The 20100-nt window shown below is 45.1% G+C and overlaps 2 protein-coding genes across 6 annotated transcripts; both read right to left on the bottom strand.

The window, feature by feature from the left end:
- Positions 1-2126: 2126 nt before the first annotated feature.
- On the bottom strand, positions 2127-9547 carry sil1 (SIL1 nucleotide exchange factor). Its single transcript, XM_049027946.1, has 10 exons — positions 9240-9547; positions 9016-9156; positions 8635-8761; positions 8438-8543; positions 8116-8227; positions 7152-7337; positions 6650-6771; positions 6136-6232; positions 5034-5198; positions 2127-4559 (listed from the first exon to the last, which is right to left on the bottom strand). The coding sequence occupies exons 2-10, from the start codon at positions 9112-9114 to the stop codon at positions 4197-4199; spliced, it is 1377 nt and encodes a 458-aa protein (XP_048883903.1). The 5' UTR covers positions 9115-9156; positions 9240-9547; the 3' UTR covers positions 2127-4196.
- A 667-nt stretch (positions 9548-10214) lies between these two features.
- On the bottom strand, positions 10215-19880 carry spdl1 (spindle apparatus coiled-coil protein 1). 5 transcript variants are annotated; one of them, XM_049027940.1, is made up of 13 exons: positions 19782-19880; positions 18533-18778; positions 18179-18355; positions 17686-17880; positions 16815-16964; positions 16613-16711; positions 16380-16490; positions 15344-15484; positions 15236-15271; positions 15044-15144; positions 14648-14835; positions 12055-12319; positions 10215-10528 (listed from the first exon to the last, which is right to left on the bottom strand). In XM_049027940.1, exons 2-13 carry the CDS (start codon positions 18692-18694, stop codon positions 10369-10371), a joined length of 1785 nt encoding a protein of 594 aa, XP_048883897.1. In that variant the 5' UTR covers positions 18695-18778; positions 19782-19880; the 3' UTR covers positions 10215-10368. The 5 variants fall into 5 exon arrangements, with proteins under 5 accessions (XP_048883897.1, XP_048883898.1, XP_048883895.1 ...); XM_049027941.1 differs by having other exon boundaries at positions 18533-18702; positions 19782-19852; XM_049027938.1 differs by having other exon boundaries at positions 19712-19827.
- Between the last annotated feature and the right edge of the window lie 220 nt (positions 19881-20100).

Below are 20100 nucleotides of genomic sequence, written 5' to 3'. Positions count from 1 at the left end.
ATGAATGTAAAACAACTCAGCCTACATGTGCAGCCAACTGTTACCATGCCAATGATATTGAAGTAATCGTCGCTTCCTTTGAGCTACAATGGCTAGCCCAACCGATTTAAGCTGTCAGTATCAGTGCAGTACCATGGGGCAACATGAGCCAGGAGTTTGGATTAGCTAACAACCCTACAATTCAGCCTAACAACTGAAAAGCAACCTTGTATTTTGTTATGAAAATGTAAAAATATAGTTCTGATAATCGTTTCAATGATATATTTTGTTGTACTTACTAAAAATGAATAAAATGATTTTTTTTCCCCCCAAAACTAATTGGTAAGTTTTGCAAGAATGAATCCTGTGTCTTGAACTTGGCTAATTAACTAGCTACTGTGCAGGACATAACTCGAAAGTGGTGAAGTTTCTTGTTTGGCCATGCAAATGACCGCAAACTCCAGAGAGACAATGCCGATATCCTCAATGGCGCAGTGGCTGACATGGCAGGGCAGAGAAACAGCTAGGAGGTGCTTGTCTTGGGGGCAGCAAGTGGGGGCCTGCGATGGGAAGGTCACCAGTTTGAGCCCGACCTTGGCACGTCTGCAGGCCCTTGAGCGAGGCCATTAACCCCCAGCTCCCTGGGTGGCTACCTTTCATGGCCAGCTCGCTCTCACCTACAGAGAGCAAGCTGGGGGGAGCATAAAGAGAATTTTCCCATGGGGATCAATGAAGTATCTATCGTTATTAATGGTGGTCGACTTGCTGATATTTTATTGTATCCAGTTACAGTTGTATCCACGATACATATTTCAGAGGCCTTGCAAGAATCGCAATAAAGCACTACATGTACATTTATTTAGCAGACAGTTTTGCCCAAAGTGATGTACAACTAAGTTTTCCACATGTTCCGCAAACACTACTTACTGATGCAAAAAAAAAAAATACATATATATATCCATTGTACACCTGTATTTGCTTTCGACTGAATTAAAAAGTGCGTAGTTATTGACCAAAGTGATAAATATTCTTTTGTGCACAAGACATTAATATTTGGGGGGGTGGGGGGGGAGATTAAAATAGCACTTTTGCTTTAATGGGTTAGTTTCCTTTATATGTACAGTATTTTATATACCTTCATAATTAAGTTTGCTATTAGAATGCTTCAAGCAATGTTTCTGTAAGGATATACTTGGTTAAATGGTTAATCAACAAAGAACTGACCTGTATTGTTTTGGTAGCTTGTACCCATGGATTGTATTTTGCTTGCGTATTTTGAAAACTGACTAGCATCTCCACCCAAACTGTGGTAAAAAAATAATAGACGATGCTCGTGTCATGGACTTTTTCCAACAACAAAACTAGTATCCTCAGATTTTAGATGCTGTTGATGAATCCACGAAGCAGTATGAACCTTGGCATGCTGTGTGTACGCGGCAACTACTCAATAAACCAGAATTTGAAAATATACTCCAAAACCTGAGCACTACATATACACTAGGTGCTATCCCCGTGAAATTACTTCACAAATTACTTTATACTGGAAGCAGTGATGCGGCTTATACTTCAAACAATTAACACCTCCCTAGTTTCTGGTATTGTCCCAGATAAAATTGAAATGGCTGTAAACAGACCACGCCTTAAGAAGCCAAACATAGACCTTTATGTTCTTAACAATTCCAAACCTGTCCCCAATGATGACTTCCTCTCAAAAATCCTTGAGAAAATAGTAGCCACCCAAATGCAAGCACACATGAACAATAATACGCTTGGAAAATTCCAGTAAAAGCCCCAGCAGTAAAGCAGCTTTGCCCAGAGGCATAAATGATGTGCTGCTCTCTTTCGATGCAGGGACAGGCATAAAAGACTCCCATAGCAGGGCCAGACACAGGCTTTCCTGTGGCGTGGCTCAGGGTAAATTGATGGGAGGGAACCTTTTGCATTAGGAATACTATTGTTCTGGCGGAAAGGAACAGGTGCTCAAGCCCCCCTAACCCCCCCATATCTTAGTGCTTATGACATTCAGCCCTAACAAACCTGGAATGTGAGGTCAGTGAATGCAGGATGGTCCTTAGGTGGTCCACTTCCTGTCCAAACAATACTCCCAACATGTCCAGATATGTAATAACAGCACTGCATCGCCAGTGAAATGTCCTGCAGGGATCAATACTGGGACCTTTATTTTTCTCTCTCTTTGGGCTGCATAAAATTGACTTCCATCCATGAGCTAACACACAAATACGTTTCTTTTACCAAATGGCCGTACATTCATAATTACCCAAATACAGGTAACCCCGCTTCACGCCGCTTTGCTTTTACGAAAGACCTACATTAGCACCCGCTTTCGCTAATTAAAACAAATCTGAAGAGGATTTTCACATGTACAAAAAAGGAGAAAAGCGAAAATAGCACTTATCATTTGTTTACCACTGAGCCAATTACAGATATACAGGCAAGGGCGTAACTTTGGCGGGAACATCGGGGGGTTGAGGTCTCCACCCATTACGGGAGAAACATGATTTTTGGGGCGGTTGTATTAGCTGGTTTTGATTTATTGGGGGGACTACAACCCCTCTCCATCCTCCTCCCCCCCGTAATTTACGCCCATGTATACAGTTGCGTCACATAATGATGTTTCGGTCAGCGATGAACTGCATATCCGACGATAAGATTATAATGGAACTGAACAATTCCTATCGCCTAGTGACGTCGAGGCCGTTATAACGTCGTAGCACAACGCATTTCTCACGTGTTTGTGGTGATACTGGTGTAAACAAACCTACTGCGCTGCCAGTTGTTTAAAAGTATAGCACATGCAGTTATGAGCAGTGCATAATACATGATGATAATAATAAATACCTACAACACGTTACTGTTTTATGTACACAATAGGCCTATACTGTACATTTTTGTCATGGCTTCGGCTATACCATCTAAGTTTGTGTAAGTACACTTTGATGATGCTCTCACAATGGCGCAATCGCCAAACGGCGTGTTTCTCAATATCTAAATGACAGTATTACTGATATCCTGATATCTCTCCCCTGGTTTCCTGTTCAGTACAGGACGGCAAAATTCTTACAGGGGTGCGACTCCTGCTTATCTAACCCATCTGCCCAAAAGCGTGTGATCCAGAACGTTGACTGAGATCAGAGAATAGAGGCCTTCTTGTAGTTTCTCACATAAATAAAAAGACTGTTGGAGACAGCTTTAAGTCACGGGGCCCCTAGCTTAGCGAACAATCTGCTAGCATATGTGAGGGATGCCCAATCGGTCTCACTATTCAGACTCAAGCCACATTACTGTAGCTTAGCCTGCCATGCATAAGGCTGCTGGTGTTACTGTACAAGCACATAGCTCCTCTTCGCTTTTGTGGGCAACGTATCAGAATCCGTCCTGACTCCTTGTATCGCACAGTATAGCACGGGTGGAGTTGCTAGTCAGTAGAGGATGGAAGACTGCAGGACGCTCAGCCACAAACAACATGATGGAAGACCGAGCTACAGAGAATCATACGCTACTTCCGGACTGGATCAGTGTCAGCTTGCCCGTTGGGTATGGCCAGAGAGCTCATTGTGGGCCCTAAAGCTTTTTTTTCCCCAACTCTCAAACTCTGGAGTAGGGCTGAACAATTTTTGACACATTAAAATATGAATAAGGAGAAGTCTATACTAGTTTTTCAGTTGTTGCATCTTACGTGTTACTGCAGCATCAGCTTTGGAAATACTGTGAAATGCCAACTTCCCAGATTCTTTAAGATCGGTGCTTAAGGCACTACAAGGATGAACCAAATTGACTAAAAGATGTGAAAGACACAGATGTAGATCATGTTCTGAGGTTTTAGATCACAGAATTCCTCGACGCAGGGCTGAGCTGAACCGGCCTTCGTACTCCCTCATCGTAAATAATGTTTAAATTATTTCAGAAATAACAGTGACGAATGGGGCAGGAGCAAGGAACTTCACTGTTCAACATTTACCGATGCGTCATACAGCAAGATGGAAACCATAGGCCAACATTTGATCATCATCCTGTAAACACAAGTGTGGAAAAGCTTGTTTGAGAAGCAATGACCATGGAAACAGAACAAGAGCCAAATGACGGTGTCCTGGACCACCCTACTTCCCAGCTTCTGAAAGGTGCAGGAGAGAATGTACAGAACTGACCCAGGATCAGATCCATCCAGCAAACACAGTCTTTATTATCCTCCCCCAGCTTCAGTGTATTTTGAGAAGTGCGGAGTCCAGCAGCTCCAGGATCTCCCTGAAGTACCAATCCTCCTCGGCCAGTCCCTCCTCGCTGAGTGCCAGCTCCTGGTACTGCTGCCGGAGGGCGCTGAGTGTGTGACCCAGCCCAGGGTCCTGGCGGTACGCAGGCCCGCAGTGGGACGACATGGCCAGCAGAGTACGCAGTGCCTTCTCCCTCCAATCATGCTCTGGGGCCAGCAGCAGCTGGGGCACCAGGCCGCACCAGCCCTGCTCGGCCAACAGGGGCAGCAAGGACACCTGGTTATACTGACGGAGCCGCTCCTGGTGGGTGGAGTCCGGGATGGCGTCCAGGCCGGCCTGAGAGACCAGCTCCTGCAAGAGGAAACGGATTTTCCATCACATCGGGAGTTACAACTCAGTTACGTCACTCAGCTCTATTTCCAAACAGCTGCCTTTGGAAGAAAACACCACTCTGTCCCTTCATGTTCTCCATGATGCAAATGAGCGGCATTCTGGCCCATGCCAGGCCTCAGCGACACCTTCAAAGAAGTTCAAAGCGAGTTCAAAATGGTTCACTCACTCTCCATTCCCTATATGAGGAAGTCTATGAAGTTCACTACAAAGGGAATTACTCAATGAAGCTAGACAGTTTCGGACACAACACTCCAAGGCGCTCTGTATCCTAGCAACCTTTGACAGCTGATGTGTGTGAATAGCAATACAGTGAAAAACAAAGGGAATGAGGGAGAAGGGTAAGCCTATCAAAGGTTTCAATAGGATGAATAACTTGGACCGTCTTAAGCTCACACCCGTGGACCCACTTCGAGAGCAGCGAGCGGTCCGTACCTTCTCTACGATCATGTCGTAAAGCAGCGTGACCATGCGCACGCGCAGGCCCTCGCTCCCCGGGGCTCGGAACTGGTCCCCCAGGGCTTGCACACCACCCAGCTTCAGGAAATGGTTCTGAGCATAGGGGAAGTTCCTCAGCAACGAGCTGATGGCAAACAGCACCTGGAGGGGTTCAGGGACATAGACACGTAGCAGTGAAAAGACCAGAGGCTTTCCGTCCTCACAAGCTGGGTCAGAAGAATGCATAGGCCCTGAGACACTGAAACGCAACATGACCTACAGCAAGACCTCTACTCCCGCCTTAAATGTTAATAAGGAACCTCTACTTGGACTAGCATGGGGAAAGGTAATGCCTTAATAACCTGTCAACCATTTTTAGACCTTGTTTTAATGTCACCATTGCACATTTATAACATTTTTAGTGTAACATTTTCAGTAAGGTTTATAAATGTTTACCGGTAACAGGTAATCGTTTTTATTTTCACCAACATCTTGCACTATAGGGAGCACAATAAAGCACAAGTTTATAGACGAAATATGTAGTCTTGGGGATGGCGAAGGCTAGTGCAGTGAATACTGAGCAACTGCGGAAACGAGGCTGAGAAAGGGTGAGAGCGAGATGAGAGGCACGACACAGACGCCAGGCAGCTGTTTCCATGACCAAAGTTCTCAGACAGTGTACAATACTGGCTTGTCGGACAGTTAGTCTTAAGTCCGGTCGATAAACAGGTACGTCGTTAAGCGAGGAGTGTTTGTATATCAATTCAAACATATCCAATAATACTGTTAAACTTACTAAGCATACAAGCATGTTTTTATTAAGAGTATAATTGGCTCATGATGCCAGACAGCTAAGACATAAAGGGAGGTCCTGGCTGGCCAGCCCATAATACTCCTTCAAAGTGCAATGCGGTTCTGATTCCCTTTCATAGTTTCTCAGTCTGTGATAGTCTGGAGCACAGCTGGGGTGCCTGGGGATGGCTAAAGAACCAGAGAGAGCACTATACTCCCGCAAAGCCAGGGACCACCCACCCCTGAAAGAGAGAGAGAGAGAGAGAGGGAGTTTGTCATCGGGCTGGGCGGGCAGGCGGCTACAAACCTTCTTCTTGACACTGATTGGCCGGTCTGTGGCCAGAAGGGTCACCAGCATCTGTAAAGCCCCGGCTTCCACTGCACTCACCTGGACCTGTGGATTACTGTGGGGGAGGGGGGTTACGGTTAAGGTTAGGGATGGGGGACAGCAAGAGAACCACATATTATACCCCTCTAGAACCTGAAAGTACTGCACTAATGATAAGCCGCTAGATTACAAGGCAGGTACAGTCATTGACTGGGTTCAACCAATGACATCCAACATACACCCTCATATACACATTAGTTTCACTAATTAACCGACATGGAACAATGATCTATACAGGAGAACCAGTTTTCCTTGCTCTGGAAAACACACAATGTGTACTCATCTTTGGCGTAACGCAGTTTCTATAATTAGTATTTCTTTCACGATGTCACGTTTCACGCCAACGCCACACCGATATAGAAGTGGCAGACTGAAGACGACGGGAAATGGACATAGTAGCGGTGCCACGTGCTGAGCGCGGCCGGGGAATCACCTAGACACGGCGGAGCCCAAGACAAAAGCCGCGTTCTCCTGCAGCTGAAAATCCGTGCCATTCAGGGTGTCTATCACCAGCTTCATGCCTCCCATGGACACCAAGTCACGGGCATTGTCCACCTGAACACACAAGGCCAGAAGGTAAACAGGAAGTGCAAAACTAAAATAAAACATACCAACGGTACACATCTAAAAGAAGCAATTGGCACGCATGGAGACACCTGCCCTCAGAGGATGGCACGTCCCAGCCCGGAATCTGTCGCTCAGCTTGTCTCTATTCTAGATCTCTCTCTCAGCTTGCCCAATCATTTTTCTAGTTGACACCAATAGCCTACCTGCTCGTCTGCATTTTTTAAATCTTAAACAATGTCACAGAGTGTTACCGATCATAAAACACAAAACAGAGGAAGTAAACAGGAAGTCAAAAAAAAAAAAAACAACCAGACTGACCAGTATCCCTGAAAGCCTGACAGTAAGACAGAAGTCCCTAATCTTCTCACCTGATGCACCAGATACTCGAGGTCCAGCAGCGCCGCGACCCGCTCCTCCACAGTGGCGACGGAGCGGTTCAATTGTGCCACAAGCCGGCTCATCACCTGGAAGTCCGTCTCGACCAGCAGGTCCAGCTGAGCCATGTCCTTCTTCAGCTCTTCTAGTGGACGAAACTGAGACTTGAGCTCAGCCTCCTGCAGAATGACACGGGAAGCCAAGGGCAGATACACACATGCTCTGTCTCGCTTTCATACAGTGATTTTTATTCTGTACCAGGAACAGGCAATCAAAAGTGTTATTTGTGACATACACAGTTATGTGTAGTGAAATACTTGGCTGGCTAGGTCCAAGGGAAAACATTAATCACTGATCATATTTTTTGAATATATATATATCTTTCTTTTTTATATTTTCCTGCCTTGCCTGGGAATATGGCTCATTAGTACTCATTATGACATTTATTCTTCATTTGTTAAACATCATGAGCTTAGCTTAATTATATGTTGCTTGTAAACTTTGATTTACGAGTGGATTTTACGCAGCTGAATGATCAGTCCCCAGATACGCATATTTCTACTAATTCTGTTCTTTAGACTTAGAGTTAGCAGTATCTATAAGTGGGTCATGACCTGGAACATTACTGTGGCACCTTGGAATGTGGATCTGGTAGCTGTGATTATAATAGGGCTTAGTATATGGGTATATGGTCCCAAGGAGGCATTAATCATAAAGGGGTCTAAGAACCGTGTGGAACAGGTAAGAGTCAAAAGACTCCAAAGATTCACATTCTCTTCAGAGAGTCACAGGAACGTCCTTCCATGTTGTTCACCTGAAAACTGTTCGTCTGGAATGCCCAAATCTGATAACATTGCTGGCGGGAGGCCACCAGAATGGGAACCTTCACCCTACAAGGCGGTGAGAACCAAAAAGAACTTCCTTAAATAAGCAGCAGGACCTTCGGTTGAATTCTACCTTCTGGGAGTCCTGGCGGAGCGACTCCACACCTTCTTCCTTCAACTTCTTCAAGGCCTTCTTCAGCTCCTCAGCTGTGAAGCTTGATGCCTTGGTGTTGACAATGCCCTGCCTGATTCCCAGGGAAGGCGGCACAATCAGCAACGTGTGTCAAGAGTCCCATTACACGCATCCACCCATGACTGAACTCAAACTGTGCTGTGCACTTCATCATGTTATACTGAAATTTAAAATCATAATTCATATATTTCTGACTAAAATGCACAAGCTGAAGGTCCCAAATGAAATCCAATGTAATTGGCGTGAAGATGTATCATGTCACCTTTTTCCATCACTCCAGTACTTCAAGACCTCTTCACCCAGTTTGGCCTCTCTGTGTCCCGTCTGCAAGTTCAACCTAACATGAGATCCGGCAGGAACTGCCTGGCCTGTTAGGAGGAAGTCAGGTAAATTCCCAGTAAACAAGTGGTAGTAAAAATATATTCACGCAAGCTAAGCTAGCTTCCTGCGCTGCACCACCTGGTCTCAGAGTCTGCCACTGGCTGGTTGGCTGGAACACCTCAACATCTTCAGAGTCCACCTCATCATCGACGTGAGCTTCCTCATCCCCGTTGACGGATTCCACCACAGTTAGTGCAGAGACAGCCTGGGAAGAATTGTCACAAAACTTCTGTCAGTAAAGGTTCTTTGGCTGAAACCTGGGTATAGAGACTTGGAACCCTTCCTTTAAGGGTTCTGCTGGCGAGGGAGATTGGTTAATAATGGCACAACGGACGTTCAAAACCAACACTAGGTCTTCCAGATTTAAGTGGGATTTGTGCATCTAGGATCAATGTAAATGAATCCAAACTAACCACAAAGTATAACGTAATTCCTGGGGCTATTTATTAACCTACTCACTTTTTCGTAGTTGGCTGAGGCCAGGCGAACCAAAAGGATGCATAGGGTAAGCAGCGCCACCCTTCGTCCGCCGCGCTGCTCTTGGAATATAATACTCATGCTTCCCGGCGGAGACCGAACCAGCTCTTTACGCGCGATGTACTGCAGTAAGGAGAGTACTGCGTTTACAGTCTGCCATTAAATTCAGATGTTTATTACTGCTATTAACGAGTCATGATTCTCACCTGAGTTCCGCTCTTAATAACTGCTAGCTGACTGGCAAGGTTAAAAAAAACGTAATGCAGGTAAAAACCAGTACTGCATTAAATATCGTTGCAACAATCGGTTCTTGAAACATAGACGTTTCTATTTCATTTTCTTTTGACAGTCAAATGATCAGGTGCGTTTTTTTATCAACTTCGTAAAATCCAAGGTTGACCACTTTCACTGCCATACTCATACCACACAAATATTACATATTTAGCCATTAGCACAGCACAAGTACTCCGAACATCCACGTCAGCGATATAGACCAATGAGGTTCGATGTGAGTAAACTTCCGCACGTCCTTTCTAAATGGATTTTTGATTGGCTGCGGCGCTCCTTCTAAAGCAATACGTACAAAATGTGATTTCCGTTACTGTCAAAAATTATCACTTGCAGTAGTACTTTATCCACTGTTTAATTTTGTTTTCGTATGCTTCATTTTTTTAGTTTATTGTATCTTCTGTGTTTATTAAACTTTTGTTGTTCGTGAATGATTCGTTTCTTGTAAGTGAACGAAAAGCCGGTCACATCCATGCATTGATTAGTTAAGTTCCTTAAATTGTCATTTATCGATACCTCGACACAGACGACGGGTTTCTAAGGCACTGAATGTGTTTTTTAATCCCTGAATTGGATTGGGAGGAAATTCCCCAGATTTGTTAAACAGGTCAGCGTTCCTCTGTCCTCGGGGAGTCCCAGACGTCCAGATTCTTGCTCCTTCCAAGCTCTCCCACATTATATTATACTATTCAGATAAACTACTTTAGGGTTTCAGAGATTTGTATTGTGAAGATAATCTATACTTTTAGACTATGGAAATCAAAGTGCCTAAGCAAATTCATACGACCACATAAAACACAAACCGCACATACGCCCAGGTGAAGATGGGACTATTGTAGGTGACTCAAACCCTAACCCTGGAGATGCGATTTACACGGGTATTAACAAGGAAACATTTTTCACTTTTTTATTTAGCTACAATCAATCAAAACATGAATAATGACATTATAAAACATTTTAATATCACAGTTAATACAGCAGAACAGTAGGCAACGATGGTCCCTGGTAGAGGTGAGCACTGAGAAAGAGGCTGCCAAGCAGGTGACCCTACTGCTGGACACACTGGTCCTCCATGGTGGGCTCAGAAGCAACATGGATGGCCCCCTGGGACTTGTGGTGCCTTTTCCTTTCTGCTTTCCTGTTCTCCTCTCCCACATCTATCACCAACTCCGCCTTTGTCTTGACTGTGCAGTCAGCTGAGGGAGACCTACAGGCAAACCATCCGATTGGCATTCAGCTTTACCAGGACCATGTGTGTGTGGCTGAGGTATGCTACATAGGTAGCTGAGGCTGCGTATGCTCCCCTAGTGCTATTCAACGCGACACATTGTCACTGACAATAACACTTCCCTTGAATTGCTTTAGTTTGTCAGGCCTAATTTTAACCAGTGGATCAAAGGAGAGACTAATTCTAAACAGAAGGTCAGCTGACAATACATGTGTATGCATTTGTATTACTGCAGCGTTTACCTAATTGCCCTGCGCACCTTACAGGCATTTATTTTACGGATCAAGTTCACATTGTATGAAAACATGTCATATTCTTAAGCAAAAAGTTAAAATGATAGACACACTAGCACTAAACAGGTTTAAAACCATGCAGGTACAGAGGAGACACTTTAAGAACAGCCAAAACAAGATACCTGCATCTCACTTTTGTTCCTTTATCATAATCCCGCTTCAGTTGTTTCCAGTATTTGTAAATGTGACAAATAATATCTTACCGCCCACCCTACCTTTTACACAGCTGATGCTGGAGGAACATGCATATAATACTGATCAAAACAATGGAAAAATCAGTATAGACATCTCATTCATATTTTTACGAGAGTCAGTCCTATTATAATAAACCACAAGTTCTTCCATCTTCTATAGCCGCATATCCAATGCAGTGTTGAGGTCGCCCTGTAGCCGATCTCAGGAAGCACCTGAGCACACTGGGTGGGTCGCCGGACCTTTAAAGGCCACACGCTTGCATGCGGCAGAAAATGTGGACGCCGATACAACTACACGTTTTTGGATACGGGGAAAGAAACCAGAGTATCTGGAGAAAACCTCACACCGAAAGATTAGGAACATACAAATTCCAAATGCAGCTGCGGTGGGAATGCAGACCAAAGTGCTACCTACTGAGCAACCATGCCACCCCAAAAAGAATAATTCCATAGTTAAACCACCCATTTTAAGGCCCCGTCGTACTGCTCCAGGTCATTCAAATCACATTCATCCATCTTTCCCCACTTGACGCATCACCATCTCTGCTTCAGTTCGGTTTTCAAAATACAACTGAGGTTTGTATTATAAAAGGCTGCCCCCTTTAGGTCATTGTTATGTACTACACAAAACTGTCAGAGAAGCCGTGTGGGAAGATCATGATTAAGGGCAGTGCATTAACACAGTAATGTCACATTTACATTTAACGCATTTATCTGCTTTTATCCAAAGCGACAGAGTAGAGGGAAAAGTCACAATTTATTTGTGCTCCCATATGATTGCTGTTATAAAACACAGACTCCATACTAGATTACTGCAGTGTCCCAGAGGCCTCCTACAGAATGTCAGAAAAGGTTTTTCCTTGCGACAGACTTCCTGAAAGGCAGTGCCAGCGTGGGCAACGGAAGGCGAGGGGTGCGGGTCCGCACGAAGCCCAGCAGGAGGAAGAGGATGAAGAGGGTGGAGTTGACGCAGCGGAGGAAAAGTGAGAGGGGCCGGCAGGAGGAGGCGGCAACTGACCTGGGAGCATCTGGAATGGTGGTGGCTTCCTCACAGATGCGGACGCACTTGGTGTCGCGCGCCGAGCGGCAGGGCTTGGCAGCGCGTGCCGGCAGAAGCGGGCGAGCCAGTGCCCTTTCTGCTGCAGCGGTGACAGCCTCCTCGGGGCTCCTTTCAGCGCGTGTCTCGGCCTCGGCCTCCCGCTTCTCCAGCGCTGGGGGGTCCTCGGGGGCGTCCGCAGGCAGCTTCTCATGACGACGCTTCTGTCCCTGGGTCTTTTTTAGCTCTGGTGACAGTCGCAGACGACACATACTATTATTAGCAGGCTTTTGGCCAGATAAAACTGCAACTCTGCTTCTGCATAACGAAACCAAAAAAACCTCCCATAATATAGAGACCTACACAGGGTTTCTGCAGGTTTCAGCAAGGTAAATATAAGACATTTTAAGACCATTATGACTGCAATTTAAGACCTATTTCACATCCATACTGGGAAAAAATATGAAGGAAAATCAGAGTTCCAGAATTTCAACAAAACAAACAGGGGGAAAAAAATCATTATGTAACAGGTATAAATCAATTTTTAATTTTTCCAGGGAAATAATTATTTGATCCCCTACAAGCTAGAAAGAAATTAGGTCATGTGCACTAACACAACACAAGCAGTACTTAAGTATTAACAGATACCAAGTCAACAGTCACATTTAAATGGCATTATTTTGTAAAATTGTATCCTTGGCTCACTAACCTGTCTATACCTTCAACCTTCGGAAAGAGCTGTCTAATGACATCAGTGACAAGATTGTTGACCTTCACAAAGGTGGAATGGGCTACAAGACCATCAGCAAGCGGCTTGGTCAGAAAGTGACAACTGTTGGTACAATTATTTGCAAATGGATGAAAGGCAAAATAACCGTCAATCACCCTCGGTCTGGGGCCCCAAGGAAGATCTGGTCTCATGCAGGATCAGTGATCTTAAAAATGGTGAGGGCTACCCCAGATACCCCAGGGAGGAACTCGTTAATGATCTCAAAACAGCAGGGACCATAGTCGCCAAGAAAACCAGTGGTAACATTATCCAGTTATGGTTTGAAATCCAGCAGTGCTTGCGAAGTATCCCTGCTCCCTGAAAAATTGGTGATCATCTACAGGAAACGTCTGACAGCTGTGCTAGCCAGCGATGGTTATTCCACCAAGTACCATAGCATGTGTCTCAAGGGATCAAAATTTTATTTCCATCCATCCATTTTCCAAACTGTATATCCTACTGGGTCGCGGGGGGGGGGGGGGGATTCCGGAGCCTATTCCGGAAGCAATGGGCACGAGGCAGGGAACAACCCAGGATGGTGGGCCAGCCCATCGCAGGGCACACTTACACACCATTCACTCACACATGCACACCTATGTGAAATTTCGCAAGTTCAATTAGCCTCAGGATGTCTTTGGACTGTGGGGGGAAACCGGAGTACCCGGAGGAAACCCCATGACGTCAAGGGGAGAACATGCAAACTCCACACACGTGACCCAGGCAGAGACTCGAACCCGGGTCCCAGAGGTGTGAGGCAACAGTGCTAACCACTGCACCACCATGCCGCCCACATCGATAATCTTTTGCTGTTAAAATAAAAACCTACCAGTGAAATTATAGACTTTTCATGTCTTTATTAACGAGTGAACTTAAGAGTTCAGCAGGGGGTCAAATAATTATTTCCCTCACTGTAATATACTTTATTCATATTCAATATGAACATTCTGCTTCTTTTTTTGAAGAGGAGACAGCCACATTAGCCCACGCACAACATCGTGACACACTAGCCCGGCATGCTCCGATAAAATTCTGACCAGGCTATTCAGTTTAATATACACATTTGAAAACGTAAAAATGTGTACCAGTGTGTTTTACATTTTCAGAAATATACATAGAACTGCAGCCTACTTAGTTTTAAAATATGCATTTGCCATTTAGAACTATAGTCCCCCCCGTATAGTCCTACTCGTGCCCTATTAATTTCCACCTTTGCCTGTACTCGCAGTTTAAAGTTTAGGATATTTTTCACCTGCTCTCTCAATACTTGCAGGTTATCTGTCGGGTACCTGACCCATGCAGGACTCTGCCCTGCTGTTCATAACCTGTAACAGGATAAATTTGTTTAATATACATCTTAGCCTATTAAGGGTACACACCAGCTTACAGCTTGTACTCGTGTGGTTCATGTTTTTAAAACTTATGAACTGTTCTGTAATTAATTATTTTTTCCCCCGGACCACAGTAAACTGCTGATAACTGAAACCACTGATCCCACTGTAATAATCCAATCAATTTTTAAGACTTTTCAAAATCGCATTTAAAGCATTTTAAGGCCTAAAATTCAGATTATTGGACTTTAGACTTTTTAAACACTTATGGAAACCCTGCTACACACCCCTAACGGATTAGGTTCACGCTTCATCTTTACTGAGCAGCATTCAGTAGCATTTACCATGGTGGGACACCCAGACTGGGGTCATGCACAACCAGCATGTCCTTCACAAAAACAAACAGAAAAGAACCTGGAAAACTTTCATTTCTGAGCCTGGTTTAACAGCAGATGAGTGCAAAGAATGGATGGGTTACCGTTGGGTTCGTACTGCAAACGCAGCTCGTCCAGTTTGACCTGCAGCTTGATGTTGGTGCTCTGACAAAGTTTGAGGGCCCGTTCAGTGCTAAACAGCTTCCTCTCCAGCTCCAGCACCCTCTGACTCTCTGAGAAAGCCTTCATCCTCTGACGGGACAGCTCATCCCCCAGCTGTTCTGCATCTTTCCTTCAAAAATGCACAGGCACAACCCCCAACACACAGCTTGGTAAAGAACAGACACGGTTCTCCTTGCAAAAACACTACCACCAACAGTCCAAGTGCACAGTGAAGTCCTTACAGTGACTATAAAATGCCAACAGATAGAATCTGAGAGCCGATGCCAAAGGTGTAGACAGTGGCATAGTCTGCCATGCAACACCACTAATGTACTCACTGAGAATTGGAGAGCTGCATTTTAAGGAGGTCAGTGTAGAAAGTGCCGTCTGTGCTCTCTGCATCCCCAGTCACGCCGGACGGCTGAGCTTTCACCGCCATCTAAATGCACACATATGCTGCCTTTAAAACGGACCAGGAATTGTGCCCGTTCAGGGCACTACCAGTCAAAGGCTATCCAGCTGCAGCTCACCGCCAAACAGGAGAGGACCTTCTCAACGATGGCATGCTGAAATCCATCACATCCGTGAGTAAAGAGACAACAGGTAGACATAGTTCTTCCCGCATACGGCAGGCTCACCTCGACCTTCTCCAGACGGCGCACCTTCACCATAAGTGCCTCGATCTCATTGTTCTTCTCAGACAACATGGACTGCAGTCGCTCCAGCTGCCCGGGGTCTGCCCTTGACCCCTGTAGCTGCATCAGGGTGGCAATCTGTACCTGGGGGGGGGGGGATTCAGAATACATCTACATTCAAAACTACATTTGAGGTTACAGTACAACTAGAACCAAAAGCGAACTGCTACACAGGGCGGCACAAGGCTCTGTGGATTAGCATTCTGTAACTGGCAATATGACACTGAGAAGGGCAGAACTGCTACAGGGACGCTGCTCACTGATCCTCAGCTGTATGTGAAAAGCGTCTGCAAAGGAAATATAAAAAATGTATGCAGCGAGTAATGTCATGTGCTGTTCAGAGTACTACAGTTCCCTCCCGCAGTCCAAGGACATGCAGGAAGACTAACTAGTAGGGCTGCCCTGTGAGAGTATTCGAATCCGAATATTCGAGCAATTCGAATATTCAGTCGGAACCCCTTGAGTCCACTGTGATTCTTAAAGTCAAACGGTTGCTTTTTTTTTTTGTTTTTCTCAGTCAGTGTGCATTACAACAGCACGACAACAGTCAAAAGCTTACAAAAAGTATGGCATGTCAAATAAATGAGGGGAATCATGGATGCATTTTTATATTCTAACAGGGCGATTGCTTAAAAAAAAAGGTTAGCTTAGCATAAAACAAATATTCGTATTGAACAGCTGGATTCGATTCGACTGAGAGGATTCTGAATCAGCTAAGGCCCTACTAACTAGCAGCTTTTCAGTTTGCCCATAGTATATGACCGTGAGTGTGTACTCTGATGGACTGATGTCCTGTCCATGAGGTGCTATAGCCCTGTGCTGTTTGGGACAGCCTCCATGGCGCCCCCAAGACCCTGACCAGGATTAGCACTTGGAAGACGAATGGAGGGACTAACTGATATTTAGATTGAGACTGACATGAATGACCACGGCATTTTTAGAAGTCTTGACCCGGCTCAGAATACGAAGGTGAACGTACCTTCATACGCTGCAGCTGCTGTCTGGAAAAGGCGTGTTGCTTGAGCAGAGACTGATGTTGCACCCTCATGCTGATCAGCTGTCTCTCCATCTCAGCCCGCCTGTCCTCCACCTGGGGGACAGCAGAGGCGTCAGCTCAGGCCAGAGACATACATGCCATCGTCTGCATACATGAAGACACTTTTCGGTTTCTGAGGGCCATTTACAAAAATGCAGGCTGAAGGACTGACACACCTCAGAGAACAAAGAGTTGCCCTTGCTGTTGGGGTCCTGAGCCTGCTGCAGCAGCTGGTCCAGTTGGACTTGAAGGTCCTGGTTGACTTCACGTGCTTTCTGCAGCACGACAACAGATGGCAGACATGAGCAACCCGCCAATGTGTCTAGTGGCATCGACCCTTTCCAGCCCCCAATCCCTGTTAGGAAGGGAATCCCAAACCTCCAAGGCGTTGAAGCAGGATACGGCCTCCTTCTCGCGCTCCTCCTTCTCCTCGGTCAGTCGTGCCAGCCGATGCTGCAGGTTGTTATTGGCCAGCTCCAGCTGCTGCTCCTTGTAGTGCCCCTCCTGGAGCTCACGCTCCAAAGCAACCTGGGGGAAGAGGACGCTCAGTGGTCTCTGCCACGCTGCATGCGACGCACAGTGGTCATCCTGTTCCTCCTTGCACAAAGGACCAGACACTGGTCCTGCTGATGGGTTAAGGACCTTCTACGGCCCTGACCAGCTCTCCTAGAGTAACTGTCCGTCTCCTGGAATCTCCTCCATGCCCTTGAGACTATGCTGGGAGACACAGCAAACCTTCTGGCAATGGCACGTATTGATGCACCATCCTGGAGGAGTTGGACTACGTATGATACCAGTAGTGACACCGACCGTAGTCAGAAAAGATGAAGAGGGAACATGTCAGTGGCCTCCACCTGTTAAACCATTCCTGTTTTGGGGGTCTACTCATTGTTGCCGCTCTAATGCACCTATTGTTAATTCCATTAACACCAAAGCAGCTGAAACTGATTAACAACCCCATCTGCTACTGAAACTGACCAGATCAATATCCCAGAAGTTTAACTGATTTGATGCTATACTTTGATTAAAAAGTGTTCCTATTTTTTTTTAGCAGTGTTAGAAAAAAAAAGAGTTAATTGTTTAATTAGTGTGATTTTGTATTTTTCTTTTAAATGGAAATTACATTTCTTTTAAATGTAAAGGATACAGAAACCTTACTACCATGGTCCCAAAACCACGATATACACCAAAATGTGGGCAAATGGAATCGTTACCCCCCTACATCAGTCATGTGACATGAGCTGCATACCTTGGCGGCCTCCAGCTCAGCCCTCTCCACCTGTAGCTCCAGCACCTCAGACGACATGGTCTCATGGGCGCGCTCCGTCAGTGCGCGGAGCTCCTCCGTCCTGTTTGCCAGGGCCTCCGCTTGCAGATCGAGTTTGTGTCTCAGCTGCTTCTCGCTGAGCCGTGCCTCGTCCAGCTCCGCCTTCAGCCTGTCCACCTGAGCTCATTGTGAGAGGCATACAAGCTCAACAAGATGCAACATACCTAAATGACTTTCTGGTGTTCCCCCTCATTTTCTGAGTCAAGTACCCCCCCCCCCCCCCTAAAAGAACAGTCCCCCTTCCGAAAAACAAGGTTGAAGAACTAGAACACACCTCCTCCAATAGTCAAGCCATAACAAATACGCCGTAGATACACAATTTTACATGCTTTTACATGAGTGTTTTCACATTTTCTTCATCATAAAAATACATTCAGGAAGTTGTTCTAAACTAGATGTCAGCTAGCTTCCTCACCTTGCTCTTCAGTTCGTTGAGCTCTAAGGAGTGGCCCCTTTCCAGTTGGGCCTCTTGCTTCTCCAACATGAGCCTCTGCTGACCCCTGAGCGCCTCAAACTCAGACCTCAGACTGTCCATCATGCGGCTCTTCAGCTCCACCTCCCTCTGCAGGGAGTACTTCTCCTGCTCCAGGACCTACGTTGGTGGAAATACAAGTCACACAATGTTCATGTTTGCTGCTGGCTTCCAGGAGCATTGTTTACATCCCACTTCCATCCTGAAAAGAACTGAAAGAGCACCTAGCAACGGCTCTTAATATAGAGCATGGGCCAGACATAATCACCAAGCAGATGACAATGGCCCACTGCTCACCTCTAAGGTATTAGTCATCTCCACACGCTGCTCCTCCAGCTGGTTCTGCAGGTCCAGCTGCCCATCCAGCAGCTCAAGACCATACTGGGCTGCTTTCTGTAGAGATTCCTCAGCTTCCTTCAACTTGCATCGCAGCCGCTGAACCTCACTGTCTCCAGACATCTTGGTGCCTTTAAGAAGCAGTGAATTTGGGTTTCAGAACCTCCTGACAGCCTGCACTCACCCAACACGTTGTTACGTTAATGCCTAGGACAACAAAAAACAAGGAAAAATAATAACTTCAGTGTCTCAGCCATCTTTGATTAAGAATGCTGCAATATTTCAGTTTATTTCACTCTAAATTCTACATCCTCCAGTTAGAACCAAATAGCCTACTGTTCATCATTTTCAATATAAATGTTCAAAGATGGGATGACATATATAAAGCGGCTGGTAAGCATCAAGGCTGAAAAATAACTACATAGCATAATCCAACCTGTTAGAGACTGTAGAAGCTAGATCTCAGCAATGACCAAATGTAACCATTCATGACCAGTGTATAGAGAGTTCAATAATGTAAAGATGTTCTTGCAACACTTTGGTTAGAACATGTAGCATAAGACACACTAAAAAGCATTTAACAAGTTGTTAAAAAAAAAAAAACTTAAAACTCTTCAATAATGCGAATTTATTACATTCTATGGGCCAAAATGGAAGACATGCAACAAGTAAATATTCCAGCGAGCAGACTAATGGGGGGTGGTGGTGAAAATAGCATCTTTGCCAGGCTTTGATCGGCGGCACCAAGAGGACGAGTTCCCATGACAACAGGAATACGTGAGAAGTCACTACGGTAAGCGAGGTAAAAGCACATTCTAAAAACAGCCGTTTTATCTTAATTAAAGAAGACAGAGTACTTCAGCGTACTGCGTATGCCGGCCACTGGATCAGACAGCCACAATAAATGAACTAAAGCTATTAACATCAAGAACTAAGACTTACAAAAGAACTGGGTAAATACAAATAATTAACATATAGCATGATTACATTAACTAGTTAGATGGCTCCTAAACAAAAATTGATACAATTCCTTCTATTAGCAGTTAGTTAACCAGTTAACCAAGTTATGTCCTAACGATTAAAAGCCTTTTTCTAGTAAGAACAAACAATAAGATATTGAACAGACTATCAACATAATACCTGAACAGTACTGAGTCTGGGGCGAATTATTCGTTAACTTCACTGTCTAGTTAGATAGTTTGCTGTTTACCTCTACGACAGCAGTCCCGTGCACCCTCGCCCGCGCTCACTCGCTCTCACATCATTTGAATTCAGCTCCAGTTCGCGCACAAATCACGCGAGATTTCACTATGTCGGGCGTGAGAGCACGTCGCCATTGTACTGTGTTAAATGGCTTTAGAAGCGACAGCAGGTGGTTTTGGTTTTTTTTTTGCAAGTGCAACACTTTTAAAACTGAATCGTTTCATTGTAAAATAAAACATTTCTATTACATATGATTAAAACCAAACAAATATCTAAATAAGAAAAATGGTTAAAATACTACTGATCAAATAAAACTGAAAATTCTC

The sequence above is a fragment of the Brienomyrus brachyistius genome, chromosome 10 (assembly GCF_023856365.1).
Source record: "Brienomyrus brachyistius isolate T26 chromosome 10, BBRACH_0.4, whole genome shotgun sequence".
Taxonomy (NCBI): domain Eukaryota; kingdom Metazoa; phylum Chordata; class Actinopteri; order Osteoglossiformes; family Mormyridae; genus Brienomyrus; species Brienomyrus brachyistius.
This window is presented reverse-complemented; position numbering and strand designations above follow the sequence as displayed.